Here is a 20,660-nt window from a genome sequence, read left to right as displayed (position 1 = left end):
TCTACTATTTTCTTCTTGGCGCTTTTTGAGTGAGGTTTTCCCCAACATTAGTGATTTCTCCGGCATGTGGTGTCCATTCAGATTAAAAAATGCGTGCAGGCTATTTTCGCTCTCTTGCTCCTGAATCTGCTGTACAGTAACTTCGTAGCAGTGAAGAGGGGCAAAAATTTTGTTGCTCCCTCGGGCATTAGCATGAAGATGCTGCTTGATTTTTCATAGTCGGTTTTCTTCATTAACTTTCCGCCATAACTGATTGATGCAATATTCACGAAACTTTTCATGGTCGGGATAAATATGCAGTTTCTACAGTATTTCTTAAAAGCAACGATTTCTTAAGCCTGAGGGCGTCCTCCATGGACCATTTGCGATGGCTCTCTTCGCCTGGACATCTTTACCAACGATACCGGTATACGTAATCTACTGTTTCCTCCCTTGAAGGGCTGAGAGCCTCTGAATAATAATATAGTGGTTCTCCTAGCCAAGTTTCTCCCCAGCATATCATATTGAGGACTGATTTCACATTTTGATCCTAAGTTCTACGACTAGTGTCTGATGATGAGCATTACCGTTTCTACAACGTGCGGAGCCAACTGTGCAGTTCGTCTTTTAAAAGGAAAAGGAATTTCAGACTCGGGATCCATCCGCGCCTAAGGCTGATGTGTTTCCTGCTTCCAGCCGAATGATTTTGGCAGTTGTTTTTCCATCGTTTTTCATCTGAACCTTCTCTTAGGTTCCCGGTCCCACAGTACGTGCAGCAGTGTCCGGATTCAAGGATTAATGCAGACAGATAAGTTCTTTCCTTTTGGGTTAATGTGCAATTATGACATTTCGATGTCAATATTTTTTTTTAATTAAAGGAAAAATAAGTTAAGGTTAAGAAAGAAGAGGAAAGTTAAATTATTCAGGTTTCGGAAGGAATTTAATTATCTAAATTGATTGCAATAGTGCGGTAGGAAAATTATATATTCTTTTAAATTCCGGTTTTAGAAGCGTGCTCGCATCCCTGGTTCAGTTCAGTAGTACATGGTAATGAAATTTAATAAAATTTATGTTAACTTAATTGCCACGGTATTATTAGCTTTATGGAGGATAAAGGAAACAACGCAAAAAAATGTTAATTTATTCTTGGTGAATATTTGATAATTTTAAGAGAATTGGAAAATAAAACAAATGCGCAATATTTACTTTATATTTTGATAATTTTAAAGGAATTGGATAATAAAACAAAAGTGCAATATTATGTTATTTTAAAGAAATTACATAATCATCCGTTTATATTTAAAATGTGTATTGAATAATTCGTATGCTAAACTGAAATTGTTGAAATGAACTGCTAAATCGCCTTGGTACAAACTTACTTTCTTCTTTCTTTGAATGTTGGATCCCTTTCACCCGGGAGATTTGTGGTGTTTATAAATTATAATTGTCCAATCATATTTAGTTTACATAAAAATAAATTCTGAGTTATTTAAAAGTTAAAATTTGTTTTTTTTATTGGTTTGTTTTTATTCACTTTCCATGATTTTTACCAGCTATCATCACCGGGTTTTTTTAAGATTATCACACAACGCAAAAATTTGCCTATTCTTGAATTAAAATTTAATGTTGAGTTTGTCTAATTTAACTTGTTTTGTACCTACACACAAAAGAGGTACCGAACATTATTTACCCACGATGTTATATCATAGTTATATGATTCATAGATTTAGCTGAAATTTAGTTTGATGCTTTGAATTCATACAATAAAAGGTTAGCCTAAAACAAATACACATTTTAGAAGTTTTATAAAGACAAGAGTTTCAATACCACGAATGAAAGATCTACACCATTAGAAGAATATGTTCTGGAATTTACTTGGCTAAGTTACGAATTGTCTGAGTAACTCTCCCGTAAGGATTTTATAAGACGTCTCATATCAATGTGATAGTTCTATTCTTCCCAAACATTTCTTATTATGTTATGACCTTTGTAGCAACTGTTGTGATGCGTTGTTTCAGATTATCCAAGGCCCACCAGCGGCCGAGCGGTAAAGACGCTGAACACTGGTAGTTCGGTCCGAGGTTCGAATCCCGCGAACGGGCTGGCTGCATGGGCGTTTTCGTGGTTTTTGCCCATGTGTAACGTGTATACGAGCCAGGTTTCCTTAGAAAGTCTTCCACGAAGGCATCCCTCCCTTTAGGCAGATAGCCCTCGTATGCTTTGCCATAATTAAATAATCCAATCCAATCCAATCAGATTATCCAAAGTTCTAGGAAATGGAGGAAGAAAACCTCTGTTACTGATGTATTCCCACATGAAGTAATCACTGTTAATCCGGATTTCTATAGCCATCATACCAGAGCCATGTTCTGGGCCGTTGAAAGGCCAATCCAATACCAAGGCAGACTTTTGCCCATACTATTTCAAGATGATGCCGCACTAAAGTAAAAAAAAACTTGTTTATCTAAGATCATAAAAAGCTTATCTACTTAGTTAACAGCCCGTGTATTTGTTTGTCGTCAAGATCTCTCGTATGATGTTTATGTTGTAGGAGTTTAGTTTAATTTTCTGATCGTTATTTTCATTTTTGGACATACCTTTCATTTACCTTCTCGTTTTCCAACTACGTTCCCTGCCAGAATGAGGTTTTAGGATTTCGTTTTATGTAAATGAGGTTGAAACAAGTATTTAATCTAAAGTATCGATCATTTCACTAGAAGAGCTTAGAAGCGCATGTCTGCCTTTCGGCCACGTTGTTGCTGCTAGTATAATCTTACTGCTATTCGGCTGTATTGTTACGTGCCTGGTAGTATCCGCCGGTGATTTTAAATAAGGGCCAATTCTGTTACTTAATTATGTGCAGCTTCGGCTGGTTTTATTTTAGTTAGTATTAGATTAGTTTCTTACTTTCTATTTTGAGTTAAAAGCCCAAGTGGAAGCTTACTGTAAGCCCAAGAAGGGGCTATCTGTTCATTTAGTTTGATTTGGAATAAAGAGTAAATTAATCCTTCCTAGGACCTTGGTCATTTGCTTACAAGAACTCTACGATAAGTCGCTTCACAGTTCTTAAATATTTTAGTCGTCAAGGATTTCCAAAATACCTAGAATATTACAATGTTATGAAAACAAGCAAAAAATAGGCGGTTGTAAACTTAAAGGCTTCTTTCATGAAACGATACTAAATTTTTCCGGATAAAAAGCAAGCACTTTTTGATTTATAAGCATTTAATCTAGGTCTCTGTTTCGTTTAGGGCTAACCCTATATTTACTCAACGCAACTAGTCAGTTTATCTTTTCTTTCTGCCGCCCATGTAAATGTAATAATGTCTTTGTGACATGGAGGCATCCTAGACATATGATGAGCCAAAAGTTCTCTCGTGTGGTTTGGTGGTAGGGAAAGAGAAGTGGTAAACTCTCCGACCTATCCCGGGCGGTGCTCTCTCTAAAAATTGGGGTGGCACTGGACAAAATCGTACTGTCACCTATATGCTGCTTAAGGACCTTGTCAAAGACAGACGTATTCTTTTTCTTCTTGCTACGATACATGTTCTGGGCTTGTTCTGATGAGGTTAGACAAGTGAGATTAGTCAAAACAACAACCTTTCTTTCTACTTTTCGAGGCTCTTAAAAGTTTTGTGTCCCAGATCTTATGCTTTGTATTAAAGTTTGGTCCCGTTAAAAGTATGGGAAATGATGGCTGAATTAATGCCTCATTTTGAAACTAAAAAAAAGAAAGTCGGTTTTTAATTATTGGGTTAGTTACTTCAACTGTTTTGATAAAGTGAAATGCTGTTTCTGTCTCTTTTTAATTATACGTTACGCTGATCGATGGTTAAAGATAGAATACTTTCTTTCCATTTTGGGCAAAATATTCCTTTTCGTTGATTCGAATATGAGTAATTTATGTAGATAAAATATTCCGACGGGGATTTAATTAGACATAATATTCGTAAATGTAACTATCGAGCTAAAGAACAATTATAACACAGGTGGCTGAAAAGTAATTTACAGAAGCTTTTTCTAGAGATGAGTTTGCTGATTTATATAAACGGTTATTCTCATTTAGATGAGTTGAAAATTTTAATAAGATACTTGGTATACGTCGCAGCAAGTAAGATGTTAGCTGAACACCCTTTCACGACCTGTTTAATGTTCTAGGTCAGAAGCTTAATGCGAAATTTCTACGAAACTTTCAACCGCTCAGCCAGAAGAATTATATGTCCTTTACATGTTATTGCAAAAGGAATCTGGTGATCAATGGCCATGAATTTGAAATATTTCAAGTGCTGCTACTTAGATTTAAAGCCCGTTTTTTAATGTCTAGAAATCATTTCTGAAAGCAATTAGCTAACGCTTCGTTTCCTACTAAGAGTTCATGAAATTATGCAATACAGCCTCTACTTTGTAAACATCCATGTGGACTTAAACTTAATATCTTAGAATTGCAGGAATATTATCTACAGACTATCTCTGCTACAAGAACTAAAATTTCTAATTAAGTTCATTATTTAAAATTTCATGAAATCTCCCTTAACTTCAAGAATATTAGCTTTATGATTATACATATAAAAGATTATTGGCAAGGAAACAGAAAAAAAATAATTAAAGGCAAAAAAGATTTTTAAGGTGATTTTAAATTTTGAATGTGAAATTTTCTTTGAAACGTTATCACAGTTAAACCCTTTTTATTTCTGGGCTAAATTTTACCTTAAATGGTTCTTATTTTTTAAAAACTGCACGAGTTTAATATGACCTAATGGTCTGTATAACGGTCTATGTAAGTGTCAGGGCAAGTTATCGTCAGCACAAGAATAAAGAAGTTAAAACCCAATATAATCAATTATAAGTTAACGTTTATTTAATCTTGCCGCTAACAATTAGAATTCTAACAATTAAGTTAGTTAGACATCTGGACGGCTTTTAGCTCTCAAAGTTAAACTTCCTCATAATCCCCGCAAGGATTTTACACAGTCGACAAGCAACCCCAAAGCGCGCTCCAAAATCAGTAAGCGCTTTTTTAAACAGGAACTAAGCTCGTTAAGATTCAGCATTAAACTGCAATTAAAGAGCCACAATATTTAAATTGTACTTTAGAGGAACAGAATTTTGCGTTACTTTCTGAAATGAACGAATTATTAGGATGGAACCCAAGGAGAAACAGGACAGGCAAAAATCTGAAATTGAATTGCTAAGAAATTAAAATAACTGTAACTTAAGACTCGTGTTCTTTGATGCAAAATTGCAAAGTCCGTTCGATTTGACTGATGTGCGTTAAATAACAGTGACACAAAGGGCAATTAATTACTTGACAGTTCAAATCTGATAGACGATATTTTGGGGCCAAATTTATGCATTAATAAATTTTATCAACGAAAGAGGAGAAAATAACTTATAAATTGGAAATATATCTAATACGGATGATTGTGTAATACAAGGATAATGAGATGGCAGGACAGGAGACAGGAGACCACAATGGTAGCAGCTTGTGCCGCCATGAAGACTTTTAGCTTTATTGCTTACTCAAGGGGAACATGTTTATTTAAATTTAATAATATTACAATAAAAATTTGATTTTGATATATACATTATTTTGAATTAATTTTGGCATATACTTGACACACATTGAGAGAATTTCATATAAATATTAGCAGAAATTTTGATGTTATGTACATAAAATATAGAATGCATAATGTAGAATATGCATTATGCATTCTTCTATATTCTATGTAGGACAGGAAGAAGTGAGCGGAGCACCAGAATTCCATCATTGGTTGTTGAGATATAATCCCACCTCACTGTCTGTCTAATTGTAGAGTTCGCTCTGATTTAAAATGAAGAACACTTCGGCGGACGAATTTGAGAGTCTCCCACCCTTCTTTGCCTTCTACTAAACCACACGATAGGTTTTCGGCTTGTTAGTATTTTAGATGCTTTCATGTTGCACAGACTCTATGCATTTACAAAAGTCTTTTCCGATATTCGAACCCGGGCAGCATCGAAACGGCAGTCAGCGTGCTATCCACTATAACGATCACTGCAGCAAATGAGATGATAATGTGAATAGTATTACTGATTTTTTTTAAGTTATCGGGAACGGAAGCTGTAGGCTTTCTTTACTAAAATACTAATGTATTTCTAAATGAAAAATTTCTCAAAATTATAAAGATGATTTTGTGAGAACAATTGAACTACTGTGGGGGCAGGATTCTATAAATTCAAAAATCTGATTTGATTTGTTAAATGATAAAGATGGAACAATTCCAATTAATAAAGTATTCGTTATGCTTTGATGCGTATCATTATGTGTAAAATTCGCAGTTGATATTTCAAAATTAATTAACTGTCACAGCTTATTTTACCTTGAATTCAGCAGATAAAACTCAGCATCATTTTTAGTAAACTTAGGAATCGTTTGTAAAAATAACATTTGCACCTTTTGGCGAGCAATTATTCCGCATTGTATAAATAAATATATTGAATTATTTCGCATTGTATAAAATTCGCATTTGCTGTTTCATTATTAATTATTCCGCATTGTATAAAATTCGCATTTGCTGTTTCATTATTAATTATTCCGCATTATTATTAATTTATTATTAATTATTCAGTATTAAATTATTCCGCATTGTATAAATTAGAACTTCTTTTTAAGCTTTAATTCATTCAATAAAAGTATTGATGAACGTATCCTGGAACTTTACACTTTAAGATAAGGCACTGAAACGTTTCCACCAATAATGTTGAAACTGTTCTCACAAAATTGACATTATTATTTTCAGAAACTTTGCAAATGGAAATAAATTTCTAGAATAAATATTTTCAGAAATAAAGCCTGTAACTACCCTGTTTTTAAGGCCCCGGATTAAGCCAAAAATAGAAATTTAATTTTAAAAGCTTTATCAACTTTAGAGGGAGAGAAATTCTACCAATATCAACATATGAATTAAATAATTTTAATGGATGTCTATAGTTAAACTCCTTTTGTACTGATATTATGAAGCGATTTTTCTATTGTTAGAGCAAATTAAATACCATCTCCTAAAGCTGGAGAATTGGTTCAAAGGAATCATAAGAACAATTCAATTTCTTCCAGTGAAAGCTCTATTAAAGCATCATCTAAATTCTTTGGAGGGTGTCGGCAGTTCGGATAAAAAATGGAGTTCCACAGAATTTAAGGTTAGTAAAATGGTTGCGCTTTAACAGTTTTGTTGCGTTCTTTGAGGTATTGATAGAGTAAAATTCTAGTTGTCGGACATAGTTAAGACTTATCCATTCGGACAATAGAATGTTTTTTGGCCAAATACATATTCAATGCAAATCAAGTCAGGAAGGTTATTATTTTATTTCATTTATTTTTTGTTCTGCTTAAATTTAGCAATAATTATGCAGTTAACAGGTATAACATTTAGGGTAAAAATGACATCTAATAAAGTATTACACAAAATAAGGAAAAACATAGCGTACCCAAAAATGAGCAGCTTTGAAGATTCTGCTTATAAGCTACATATTTGTCAAATGATATGTAGTGACATGTTATTGATATGTTTTGACATCCTATTGGATTAATAAGACGATACTGTATGACATGTTTATTGGTTTTGAATAAATTACTTTTTACTATAAGACAATAAGCATTCACTTAAATTATTATCTACATTCCTTTAAATTAATTAAATGCATTTAAAACTCAATGTATTATCTTTTTGTATCGCTTAAATCAGCAAAAAATTAAAAATATGTAAGTAAATTAATGTCAAGCTTAATTTTAAACGACCTTGAAGGAAGAATGAGCAATCCGAATAATTTTAATACGGATAACTGGAGTCCTGTCGTTGTATATGGAATGGCAGCTAAATCAATTTAACTTCATACTAATAAAATTTATAATCTGATGAGCGTAAATTAATTAATTAATTAATAAATGCAACGAATGTAGAAAAGCTGCTGTTCGCAAATTTTTACTTCAGTTACTCGAACACTTCAGTGTTAGGATTAAATAAGAAGGGAAGTCACAGAAAGTCACAGGCTCCCGTTTGTCGTTTGATGCGTGTATTACGTAATGTCACATGCGCTGAGTATTTACTGGAATAAGTTTCCGTTTTGGTGCAATATAGTGAACTAAATGAGGTGTTTTTAAACTAGTGCTGTGAAAAAACACCGAACTAATTTAAAAACACATACACAATGAGTTTAAAAACCGTTGAAACGTTAAAAACTGCCTTGGCAATGAAGCTTTTTCTTGTGTCGGTGTTTTCCTTTGGCATTAAAGATTCTTTGATGATAGTAGAGGAGACGTGGCAAATGATCCCAACAAGGGTTGTCTCTTAATCTGTTATGATAATACTGAAAAGATTCAATAAATGCTGAATGAAAACAGTTCACAGTAACTGAGGCTGATAGCTATGAAAAGTTGTATGTACATAAGATCTAGTAGAATCTGATGATTGGTTTCTGTAGTACCAACATGCGCCATGAGAACTTGAAAGAAAATGTTGCCCAATCGTTTTTGAAACAGAAGCAAATGGTTGCGTTATGCCACTAACCTTATTAATCAGATTTGGCACCGACCAATTACTTTTTATTCCACTTTAAAATACTGACTAAACTGAAGAATCTACGGGAAGGTGCCTAAAACATTTATCCCGAAATATTTTCGAAGATTGCCACCGAAGTATTCAACAAGTGTACAACTATTCTACATAGTACGTAAATTTAAAGAAAGTTTTATATCAATGGATAAAGAAGACACATGTTAAATTTTTAATAAAGCAATGTAAAAGTTCAGTAGATACTTCGTGGAGCACATAGAAATAGAAGAAAAGTGTGCAGTTTGCGGTAGCAAATGACTTAGCTTACCAGGGAACCAGAGAAAGACCTTTCTAAGAATGGGGAAAGAACAAACGAATTTCTTTACAGTAACGTTCAAATTGCAAGCTTAAGCATGCAAAGAAATAATAAGTGCTTTGCAGAAACACCCCTTATAATGCAAGAATTCGGTGTAATGTAACATGCACTATTTTGTTTCCCTTTCACTTGTTTTCAGGACAAGGCAGACACCTAATCTCTAAAACATTTAGCTTATTACTAAAAACAAAACAATATCGAATGGCTTTATCAATTTAGACAGTATAAAAACTCAGCTAAAAGCATTATGTAGAATTGAAGAATTTGAAAAAAAGTTCAGGTATTTAGAGAAAGGAATGCTTCTTAAATGAAATTATTCAATTTAAACAGCCAAAAACTTGCAAAGAACTGTGCCGAAAAATTTTCACCAGGAACAGCTTTCGATCAGAATCAGAAGCAATAACATAGAAAAGCACCATGTACTGAAGTTAATCTTGGATTTAAACAAAAGAACCATGAGCTTTCAGATTTTCTTGAAAAAGAACCAACGAACTGGTTTGGGATTGGATTAAGGAATCTCATGATGCAATTGCTACTACCTTATTTTACTAAACGCAACAGCATTAAAAAATAATGAATTAAAAAGGTCATCACACATGTGTATAAGTACATGTTAGATATTTATTATTGTTCATATTTTATATACAGAGTGATTCAGAACTCATGGAATAAACTTTAAAGAATGGTGGAACACACTACAACATACATTTTTATGAAGGAATGTAAGACTGTAAGTGACATTTGCGGCACAAACATAAGAAACACGACATGAAAGGAAACATGAATAGTTTACTTAAAGTATCTCCGACAATGCTTCTTTACAAAAATGTTTACAATAATTGCTCACCAACGGGTCCACCAACGAGTACTCTATCCATGCGTCCTTAACGACTTAAACTAGATTATCGTAAACGAGGGTTTTCAGATGTCCCGTAAAAAGTAATCTAGGCATGATAAATCGGGCGATCGAGAGGGCCAATGGACTGATACACCACGTCCAGTCGATTGAAAACGGCAATCAGAACATTTTTAAAATCGTTGTCATGAAACTTCTAGAAATATAAGATAACATCTGCCATCGATTCGGTTACTCGGTTTGGTAGTAGAAGTAGGCCAGTCGGGAGAAAACTTTCAGAACATTCGCCATACATTCACAGGGAATCGTTCTTGGAACGCATATGGCGTATAGTATGCGCGTTTGAGGTTGACCAAACACGTCAACTGGGTGCAATGAAAACACATTCGTGTGTAAATATTGCTTCCTCCGTGAATAGCACATGAGGTGGGAAGTTCGGCTGTAAGACTCCCTTTGATAGGAAAAAAAGAAAAAAACCGCGCAGAAGAATTTCATGTACTGAGGATATACTTCTGTTTTCAAAGCTTGAATTCACCGAAAATGGAATAGATGCAATCGTTCTTCATTTAACACTCTTTAAACGACGGTTTGACTCATACCTACAAATGACGTGCTATTAGGTTCTAATAGACCATTTGTTACTATTACACAAGTTCGTGCAATAGTAATAACGGGTCTGTCTCCCACAAGGTTCAAGATGAATTCATTCACGTCTGGATATCGTACAGCGTTCGGCCGAGCCGTTTCTTCCTTTCTGATTTCAAACGAATTACTTTTGCAAAGTTGCTGGTGTAACCACTCAAACATTTTGTGGTCTGGCATGCGTCTTTTCAGGCACCCATTTAAACTTTCCTGATACATCTTCAGCGTTGCTTCTGCTGTTCCCATTTTTCCACTTCGTACATTAGACACAGGTCTGCTTGCTCGGAACATTCATAAAAATCTCCCATCAATAAAACAGTCGCAAATGGCGTCCACATATGCGTGATCTTGAGGGACGGCAAACCATCTACTGCCCTATATAGGTAACAGTACAAGCCAATCATTCCATCCAAAGCTGGCAAGCATATACTTTTACTATAGGTAGACACACTTTTGAGAAATTATTGTAGACATTGATCTAAAGAAACGATGCTGTAAGCAAACAATTTACGTTTCCGTTCGTGTCTGATTTCTTTTGTTTGTGTCTCAAAGCCTCAGTTACTCCTATACATATCTGCACAAAAATATTCGTTGTGAGGGTTCTGCAACTCTGTAAAGTTTGTCCTATGAGTTTTGAATTATTGTGTTAATAAGTGAGAGTTATTAATGCAATAATTCAAAACTCATAGAAAGACCGACCACATAAAGAACGAAAAAATGTTAAATTTTGAAAATCTGAAAAACTGAGAAAGGAATTAAAATTTAATTAAAGATTTCAGACAGAAGAATGTGAATATTGTTTTTTATCTTGGTAGATTTATATACTGCAGAAAGAGCCGTCAATAAATTTTGGATCTAGTTGTGCTGAAAAAGTTAAAACAATAATAAGAATTTAGGCAAAATTCAATTTTAGACAAATGCTGATTTGATAAAAAAAAAAAAAACTGATTTCGAGGGCGACAGATGCAGAATCCTTTTTCAAAGAATAAAAATATTCCAGAACATTTGAATCAGCTTAAAGTGCATTTCAATGAAATTTGTAGATCTAGATTTCGACTGGGATCTGTATCCAAGCACATTCCTAATCAACAAACTCATTGCTTGTATTCACCAATCTAGTAGTAGTCTGTTATTGGCTCCCGGCATTTCCCACTTAATGATGGCATGCATGACCATGACTGTTTTGTGATAATTATAGAGGAAACTTGATCCTCTGGTTAACATTCATTTAACCGTTACTTTTATGATCCGTCAGTAATTGAGCCAGTTTGGTGCACAAAATAAGTCAACCACAGGCAACGATTAAAAATAAATTTAAAGAAATCAAAATAGGTCACAACTCGTCACAAAATATAGTTGTTTTTCCGCCTTATTCAGAGTGGATTATGGAAAAACACGCTAGATCTGTCTAACTAAGGGTAGAGTTCTATTCGATGAGTAATTTTTGAGAGGCGATGGCTAGTATTTAGGTTAACCAAAGGAAAAGTAACCTAGACAGTTCTTTCTTCAGAATCTGAATCTGGGTAAAATGAGCAAAGTTTACTGATCTTATCCACTTACTAGTGAGCAACTGTATTTAGAATAAAAGGTTAAAATACTGTTTTGATTTCCTGAGTGGCATGGCATTTTGAATCTCATGAAGAGTTACATTTGAAGAGAAATTATTAACGAGATTTGCTATACGGGCCTATTTTAAACCTTGTTTTCATAGCATTTCATTCGTCTTCATTATTATTATTACTTACGTGTTACGTCAAGGCACTACACGGAAGGGAGAGATGCCTTCGTGGAGGCCTTTCTAGGGGAACTTGCTCGTATTGACGCGTTACACATAGGAAAAAACAGGAAAACGCCCATGCAGCCAGCCCGTTCGCGGGATTCGAAACTCGGACCGAACTACCAGCTTTCTAAGACTTTACTACTTGGTCGCTAGTGGGCCTCCATTTTTTCATTGGGATGATATTTTGATCACTAAAAATTATTAAAAAAATATTAAAAAAATGAATCAAGTGACATTAAATCATGACAGGATTAAAGTGGTCATGTCATTGACAGGAAAAAAATAGTACTGCTGGAATTGGATAGACTTAGGGAATTCTTCGAAGTGAAATGTCGACGAACTAGAGAATAATCTGGGAAAGATTGCGTAAGTGAAGATAAAGAAAATAAGAAATAAGTTGCAATCATACTTTTGAAATCCAATGAATTCAATCAACATTAGGTGACAGACGTTACGTAGTTCTTGCTTTTACAGATAATGATCTACAGCAAATTGACGAAAAAGTCGCACAGAGTATTTATATCAAAGAAAAATGAGAGATGCTTTAAAATCATAATTGCAGTACTCTGCTGATTGAATATTTACAGATTTTTTTTTTGCTGGAAATATATGATTTATGATCTGCTTATGCAATTGACGTAGGCTTGCACATTTATTTATTATTTTTATTTATGTGCATTCAAATACTTTGTTACTTTAACCGTGTGATGTTATTTTAGGTACGCAGTATCTGAAATGACTAATAATTTTTGTATTGTATGAATTGTGTATATAATTTTTACATGCGCCTTGTGACCATGCCATAAGGCAAAAAATATAGTATCGCGATTTACTGCCAATTAAGTTGGAAATTGAAAGCTGTTTAAGAAAATAAAGATATTTGATGTATGTATCGTATTGCAGCAACATACGGTTTTGAATTCGCTTAAAATGTTATATTTTAACTATGCATAATAGCAATCAACCTAAGGAACTGTCATTGGGCCAATTTTCAATTATAACTCTTGATTTTGTGTCCTTATAATGCAATGTAATATGCTAAACATGGATTTTAATTATAGACTGTCCATTCTTGGTAATAGTGGTAAGAAGATTTTTAATTATCCTTGTATAGTTTGTTATCCATGTTATAGAAAGTTAATCGAAGTTCCATTGTATTTTAATTTTACAAATATTTAAATTTTAAGTTATTGTCATACTGTCTTATCTCTTTTTTGACTCTAGTCACAGCAGTTTGCTCAGACCAAAAGTTTATAGAAATTTAAGTCTTGTGTAAATGAAGTTAAATACTGCGGTTTCATAATTTCAGTTTAGACTTTTATTGAATTGCCGACTCTCTTGGCTGAAAAGCTCATCGCTGAAGTTAGGTTGTTATGAGCTATAGTCAACAATTGTGGTTATGAGCTCTTGTTAAAAGCTTTGAGATCCTGTTTAGAGGAAAGCAGAATCAGCGATCTGTAGTTAGTCGAAAAAGTCATTAATAGAAACAGCGTTGATCTAAACCTTCAGCTATCTAACTGATGCCGACCAGATTTCTGCATGCATGTTGAAGCAATTAGCTGACTATGAATTAGTGTATCAAATTCATTGTAGCAGCGCAATTTTCATTTTAAACATTTTCTCTAGTTTGAAATAAAATCAATGAATAAATAAATGTTAAGCTAATTGATGTTTAATTATATTGTAAATCATTATCTCTGTGAAAGTAAAAACTGGCAGTGGCACTTAAAGCAACTAATTATGGCCGGTAGGACAGGTTCTACAGAAGAGAGTATGTTAGTTGATAGCTGCAATGTGGCTTGACCGTCAGGATGTTCACGTTCGCATATTTTTTGCTTGGAGAGGACGACCCCATTCATATATATAGTCAATGCAAAGGATTCGTATTTAAGCCTGTGCAAATGTAAAGACCTAAGCTTAAGCTGGGAGTTGGACCCAAGACTACACATTCACGGAAAGCTGTTTTTATCCAGTGTGCTAACAAAAGGCAACTAGGAATGCATATTTTTCTGTTGAAAGATGAAATTACGAAATTCAACTCAGTCTGACCTCTTGACATGATCTGTTGACGTCAAGGCTTCTACATGTGCTGTCATACCTCCCTTTCGACTTGAAGAAGTATGTATTCTACTAAATGTGATAACGGTTAACGAAAGCCCTCCGTTTCGGAGGATTCATCTGTGGTCAGGGGCATTGCAAAGACCAGAGCTAGAACTGGAGTTTCAATCTAGAACTTAACTGATATGTGCACAGTCTTGCTCGTACCTTCTAAGCTTTTTTTCCTACCTTCTACGTCTTTTTTTACTTATAATTTTATTCATTTTGACTTATTGAGATTCTAATTTTATGCCGTGTGATTTTTTAATTATATATGTCCTTGTTTTTTACTTGATTGTATGTATATAGTTTGTGTTTTAATGTTGTGATTGTGCTTGAGTTTGTTTTTGTGGTTAGATTCCTTATTTTGTGGTGAACTTAAGAGGCGACCCAAACAAGATCATAAGGTCTACGTTTAGATGAGATGGATCGGTCGTATTCCTCTAATTTGTAACCTTCTGAGCTCTCCAGAGCTAATTGCTGGCAGTGGATATTTTGTTCATACGATGAGACAAGAATGATTTGCTTGGTTACGTTGGTGTGACTTACTATGATGTTTGGTTTCGTTTATTTGATTGTGGCAAGGCAAACGAGGGCTGTCTCTCTAAAGAGAGGAATGCCTTGTTAAAAATCTTTTTAAGAAAAACTGTCTCGCACCCACGTTCTATATAGGGAAAACCTCGGAAACTCTCTTGCAGCCCGAAAATACTTGCCTGAAGTTGAGGGCAAAATGTATCACGAAATTCTGTTTGGAAGTTATAAATTTCGGAGTTAAGAGTTTTCATAGGCAAAAGTTCCGTACTTGGTAATTACGAAATTTGTATCACAACGAACCTCTGATGGAGCTTAATGTTTGTTACTTGATTTGTTTTGTTGCTTTGTCTAAGATTGCTTCCTGAAAAGCAAAATACTTATAAAATATCAAATTTGAAACCTTTACAACGTAAAGCAGCTTACATGTTTCATTCCAGTAATTTTAATGATCAAAGAAATTACTTAGAGCTCGAATTATATAAACTAACTATAGAACCACGGCTCATTTAGTTATTGGAAATATCTACATAATTTAGTTGCCCTGCTTCTGTTGACTTTACTTACTTCAATGTAAGTATAAGTCTTTATTGTTTATCGTCTCTTATTACAAGACGAATTATATATAGTTAAACGTTTACACTTAAACTGAAAGGAAATAAAATACTCTTTCTCAAAAGTTTAGTGCACGAGACACATTCTCAGGAACTTATCAAAACTCATTCTCAAGAATAAAAACTATAAGGAAAAGGGTACAAAGCGTGCATATCATAAAATAATTGACTGAAATTATGTAGCATACTGTACCATAAAAATTGTTTGCATGGAAAGGGAAATGATGCAATGATAGCAGATTTATTTAGTTCACCTTTATAGATAAGAATCTCTTGCGGCAACGGAAATGGCACATGGAATGAGTAATTAATTTCGCACGTAATCGTAATTAATTTCACATATAATTTGTGATAAATATTCATTTAAATTTATTTAACAGCTTCTTAAAAAGTACCTATTTTATTGTATTATATTTTTAAAATACTGAATTTAAATCAATAATAGTAAAATATATTTAGCCTGGACTAAGCAAGAGATATAAATAGCTAAACTGCTACTAGATGTATTTTATAAATTTTATAGTCGTCTAGAGTAGTGGTAGCAAACTCAGATAGTATGTGTACAGAGTGCACGATCTAAAAACAGCTCACAGGGTAGAATTTTTACTATTGTTATTTATTTATTTTTAAATAAAATATTTTAGTAACAAAACAAAAATACTTTAAATAAATTTAAAACTTTCTGATTAAATATTTATCAATACATATACAAAGAATAATAATAACATTGGAATGGAAAAAAATCAAATTTATATTTATTTTCTGTTTGAAATCTAAAGTTTGGTATCTGTAAGATACTTTTGTTGGTTATATTTTGCAGTTCAAATACATCGATTACTGAATATTAAATTCTTAGACTGATGTTTCTTTTAAACAATTCTAGCATGTTTAATTAATCCTTAAAGAAAGTACTTTAATTTACACTAAAAATAAATAAATAAATAAAATTTTTAAATTTTCAGAGATAATATGCCGAGTGGGACAAAACGTGAGAATAAATAATGACGACATAGTCTTTTTCTCTTATTTATTAAATATTTCTTCGACGCACAGATAAAAACACATAGGTTTGTATGTAAACAGTTATGAACTTCTTTTGCTATAGTTTAACACTCGATGGCGATTTTTATAAATATTGTAGCCTTGGAAAAAATTGCTAGAAATTATTTTCATCACGGATTATAGATGCTCATCGACCAATCGGGTTCTTATTAATTTTAAACCGTGAAAAAAAAACTACTCTCATATAAATGTATTCCCAAATAAAGCGATTATTCTTAGTGCAAAATGTCATAACCGAGCTTATTTAATTTTTGATAAGTATGAAAAAAAATTAATAAAATCTGGATCTTCAAATCTTTGAATAAGATTTATATCACTGTGAATTAATTAACTTCATTTATAAATTTTCTACGGTATTATTCTTGCTCGTAATTAATGGTGATGAAAATAATGTAAACTCGGATTTAAATAACTAAATATTGATATCTTTGTAACCCGTACTTGCAAAAAATACATAATTGAAATGCATTCTGGGGCTGCCAGTTCCAGATCACTGGTCTAGAGTGCAATAGAAACACTCGGTTTCCTAAAAATTAAAGTTTCATTAAACCTTTTTCCTGACTTTAAACATGGTTTAAAAAACATTTTCATAGATTTTCAATTTAATAGAACAACTGCATAGGCAGATCTGATTTTCAGAAGATTGCAAAACTTATATTGAGTCATATTCTAAATCATTTTGCATATGAGCACATAACGGCCTGCACTTGCTTAAAGAACTACAAAGAGTTATCATTTGCACCGGAGATACGGATTTGCAATACAATTAAACATTAATTAGATAAACATTTATTTTGCATATTTCACGAGTCATGAATTATTTTATGAATTTGATTTCAATATTAACTGCTTACTTCAGAATACACTAGACTTCAATTAAATTAGTAATTTAAGTAATAAAGGACTGAGAAAGAAGTTCCTAAATTTACTTTCAATATTTTAGTATACAAGACAGATGTGTGTGTGTGTGTGTGTGTGATTATTGCAAAGCCTCGAGGGCTATCTGCCTAAGGGGAGGGATGCCTTCGTGGAGGACTTTCTAAGGGAGACTGGCTCCTATACACGTTACACATGGGGAAAACCACTAAAACACCCATGCAGCCAGCCCGTTCGTGGGGGATTCGAACCTCGGACCGAACTACCAGTGTTCAGCGACTTTACCACTCGGCCGCTGGTGAGCTACAAGACAGATGAGTTTCGCAAATGCGAAGATCTTAGGAAACGAAATGAATTATAGTATGAAAATGTGACGGTGCGAGCAGCAAACATATTACATGCAGCTTCTAAACTGCTGTAAACTGAAAAATGGTAGCTTCGAATTTGAGCCATCTTAAGAACTGCTTCACAGATGAGCCACCGTAATACTGAATTTTTGCATTTTTGAATGCTCTAATAATTTCATGCATATTCGTGACAAGTACAGTTTGAGTTAGTTAAGAAACTCAAGTAGTTGAAGCATAATGGTTCATGGCAAAACATTGTGGGGACTTATTTAAGTTTCTCAGCAGTTAATTTTGTTTTGATGCAGCCCTTCCTGTTACTGTCGCTTTCAACTCACGCTTTTTTGCCGGAATGCAAGGAGTTCACGCGCGTGTGTTCAAATGAAGTAGAAAGAAGTTAGTAGTTAAGGAAAAGTTTCGGAAGATTATTTTAGAGCGTGTTCTGGCTGTCTGAAGGGCCCGTTGTTATTTTTGATTACTTGCAATTAGAGTTCTGTGGCATTGAGCACTTATAGCCATTGGGCTTGTTTACGCAGACTTTTACAAGTCAGATCCTGCCTGCGCGTTAAGTAATCTGTGAAAAGCCGTTATTCTAACTTAATTCTATTCCAAGTTATTTGTTATCTTTTTAGTGAAGCCTTTTGAGTTGTTGGCTTCTTGTAAGCTCGAGTCGGTGCCATCTGTAAATAATATTGAGTCAATAAAGGGTTCTTTACACTCCAGACTGGCGTACGTAAGACCGTATTTAAGACTTCAAGATAATTCCTTACACAGTCTGTTAACGTCTGTTTATTTTATGGTCGCTAAGAATACGAGATGTTATAATATAATAACTTCAAGTAGACCGAAACTATCAGGAAGCACCAGGATTTGAGAACATAGGCTTATTATCGGAAACATTCTGTTTGCTAAGTGCTCTAATTACTGAGCCAACTTACCTGGAGAAAGCATACAAAACTTCTATTAATATTTAACAAAATTAATTTAAGATTCATACATTACCTCTGTCAGCCATAGTGGAGGGCGTCCCAATGTGTGTATGGCGTCTCAAAGGCTGGTCCCTGTCAACTCTGTTAAGGTCCCTTACGAGAGAAAAGGTTATGAAATACTTAAAAATACATATCTCCTAGTAAAATTTTATTTACTTCGCTTCAAAAAATTGTAAGAAAAAGGAATGCATAACAAAATTCACCTTATTGGACGAGTAACAATAAGTTCAATTTGAGGCTCTTGTCTGGATTCCGCAATAATGTCGTACACTTCTTCATATGTTTTATTCTGAAGACTCCTTCCATTCCATTCTAATACTTCGTCACCTTCGTAAGAAATAAAAGGTAAAGTTTCCAACGAGATCAAGATGGCAGTTATCAAAAATTATTGTACAGGTAAATTTTTATGTAACCATTTTTGAATAATAGTCAATTGTTTAATCTTTTTCATACAACTCCCAATATCTTTTATTCTTTTAAAAAGATTTTGGCAGGCTTAGAAACTTCGTTATTCCTCAGTATCGGCAATAAAATGTTTTTCTTAATATGCTGCTTGAGTCTGAAATAATTAGCTTATATAGTTTTGCCTTTAGGTTTTTAGTTTGAAATTTCCGTTTCAGATTTAAAACTAGGTCAGAGAATCTAAGTAAGAATAATTTTTTTTTGCCTAACAAGAAGGGACTCTTAACACTTTAGCTATGATTTCCTTAAAATTACTGTAAAATAGGAGCTTTAATCTTTATTAAAGGTCTGGTAAGAATACATTAAAAAGTTTAATTTAATTCTAGGGGTTAATCTATTTTACAACTCTTTCAAAACGAATATTGCCTTAATATTTATAAGGTATATTCTTTCTCCTTTCAGTCTGCCTTCGTGATGTAATAGTAGCACATTCGACGCGTATTCGAGAGGTCCAGGTTCGAGTCTCGGCGAAGGCATTGCTCATTTTTCATGTCTCCTTCTACAAAATAACCTAATGACTAAACATTTTATTCAAAAATCTTCTTTCTTATCATGTATTACGTTCTTGGCGCAATGCTTCTCAAATAAGCAGTTGAGTATTTTGCCTGTCTCATCAATGCTGCTTGACTTGAAAAAATGTTCGGCGGCACATTGACTACATAAAATTTTGCATAACATAAAATATCACGTAATTGACTACAAAGAATTTTGCATAACATAAAATATCACGTAATTGACTACAAAGAATTCTGCATAACATAAAATATAGCGTTAGATGATTAATCAGATTTTTAAATGGAAATTTTATCATTCCACCCATTCCCTCTAATTGACAAATCGAAAACACCAGAATGTAGCTAGAGACAAAATAAAAAAATAAATGTATTTACTTCCCTACGGAAATGTTTCGTGACCTGTGATACAAAAAAGAAAGATTATTATTTGCTCTTCCGCATAAATAAATCATTTAGAAATTTACTTTCCTTAAAAAGTAGGAATACGTTTTTATTATTTCTTTTTTATTTCCTTTTATTACGTTTAATTAATCATGACTGTTTATAGTCTTTTTTTCATTGTGTTTTAAAAATATTGATTAATTATATGTTGTTTTACTTATTCCATATGTATTTTATAATCATTGTTGTAATAAATTTGCTTCAAAGATCTAAAATTTTATTAAAATATATTTATTCTTTTTAAGCTCTCGCATTCCTTCTAATTACTTTTCGAAATTTTCTTTTTCTTTACATTTGAAATCGTGCTCTCATTTAAATGAAATCTTAGAATGTGTGTTAAAAGCTGTATTATTTTTACTTCGAGACTTCAAAGCTCATGAAAAAAAAATTATAATTTATTCAAATATCAATAAATGGAGAAAAAAAACATAGTAGTTCATGTTTTTTTAACCAAGCAATTTATGAGATTATTCATTGGAAAATGTAAAAAACTTTCTACTAATTGCTGTTGCATGAGAGATTCTTTCTATTCTAAATCTATTCCAAAGTAGTATTTCTATTCCAAAGT

The 20,660-nt window shown here is 33.2% G+C and overlaps 1 protein-coding gene across 2 annotated transcripts in view; it reads right to left on the bottom strand.

Moving 5' to 3' along the window:
* LOC118197358 (regulating synaptic membrane exocytosis protein 2-like) overlaps window positions 1-20,660 on the bottom strand; it is a 376,040-nt gene that overhangs the window by 62,996 nt on the left and 292,384 nt on the right. The window contains exons 6-7 of one of the 2 annotated variants that reach the window (XM_085808856.1): window positions 18,878-19,001; window positions 18,688-18,755 (exon numbers count right to left, since the gene is read on the bottom strand). In XM_085808856.1, the coding sequence (XP_085664982.1) occupies window positions 18,688-18,755; window positions 18,878-19,001 (192 nt within the window). Of the gene's footprint in view, window positions 1-18,687; window positions 18,768-18,877; window positions 19,002-20,660 lie in introns of both variants that reach the window. The other variant, XM_085808855.1, reaches the window with a different exon arrangement.

This window comes from Stegodyphus dumicola, chromosome X2 (assembly GCF_044657685.1).
Source record: "Stegodyphus dumicola isolate Sdum_Otavi_A_Nest chromosome X2, ASM4465768v1".
In the NCBI taxonomy this organism is placed as follows: domain Eukaryota; kingdom Metazoa; phylum Arthropoda; class Arachnida; order Araneae; family Eresidae; genus Stegodyphus; species Stegodyphus dumicola.
This window is presented reverse-complemented; position numbering and strand designations above follow the sequence as displayed.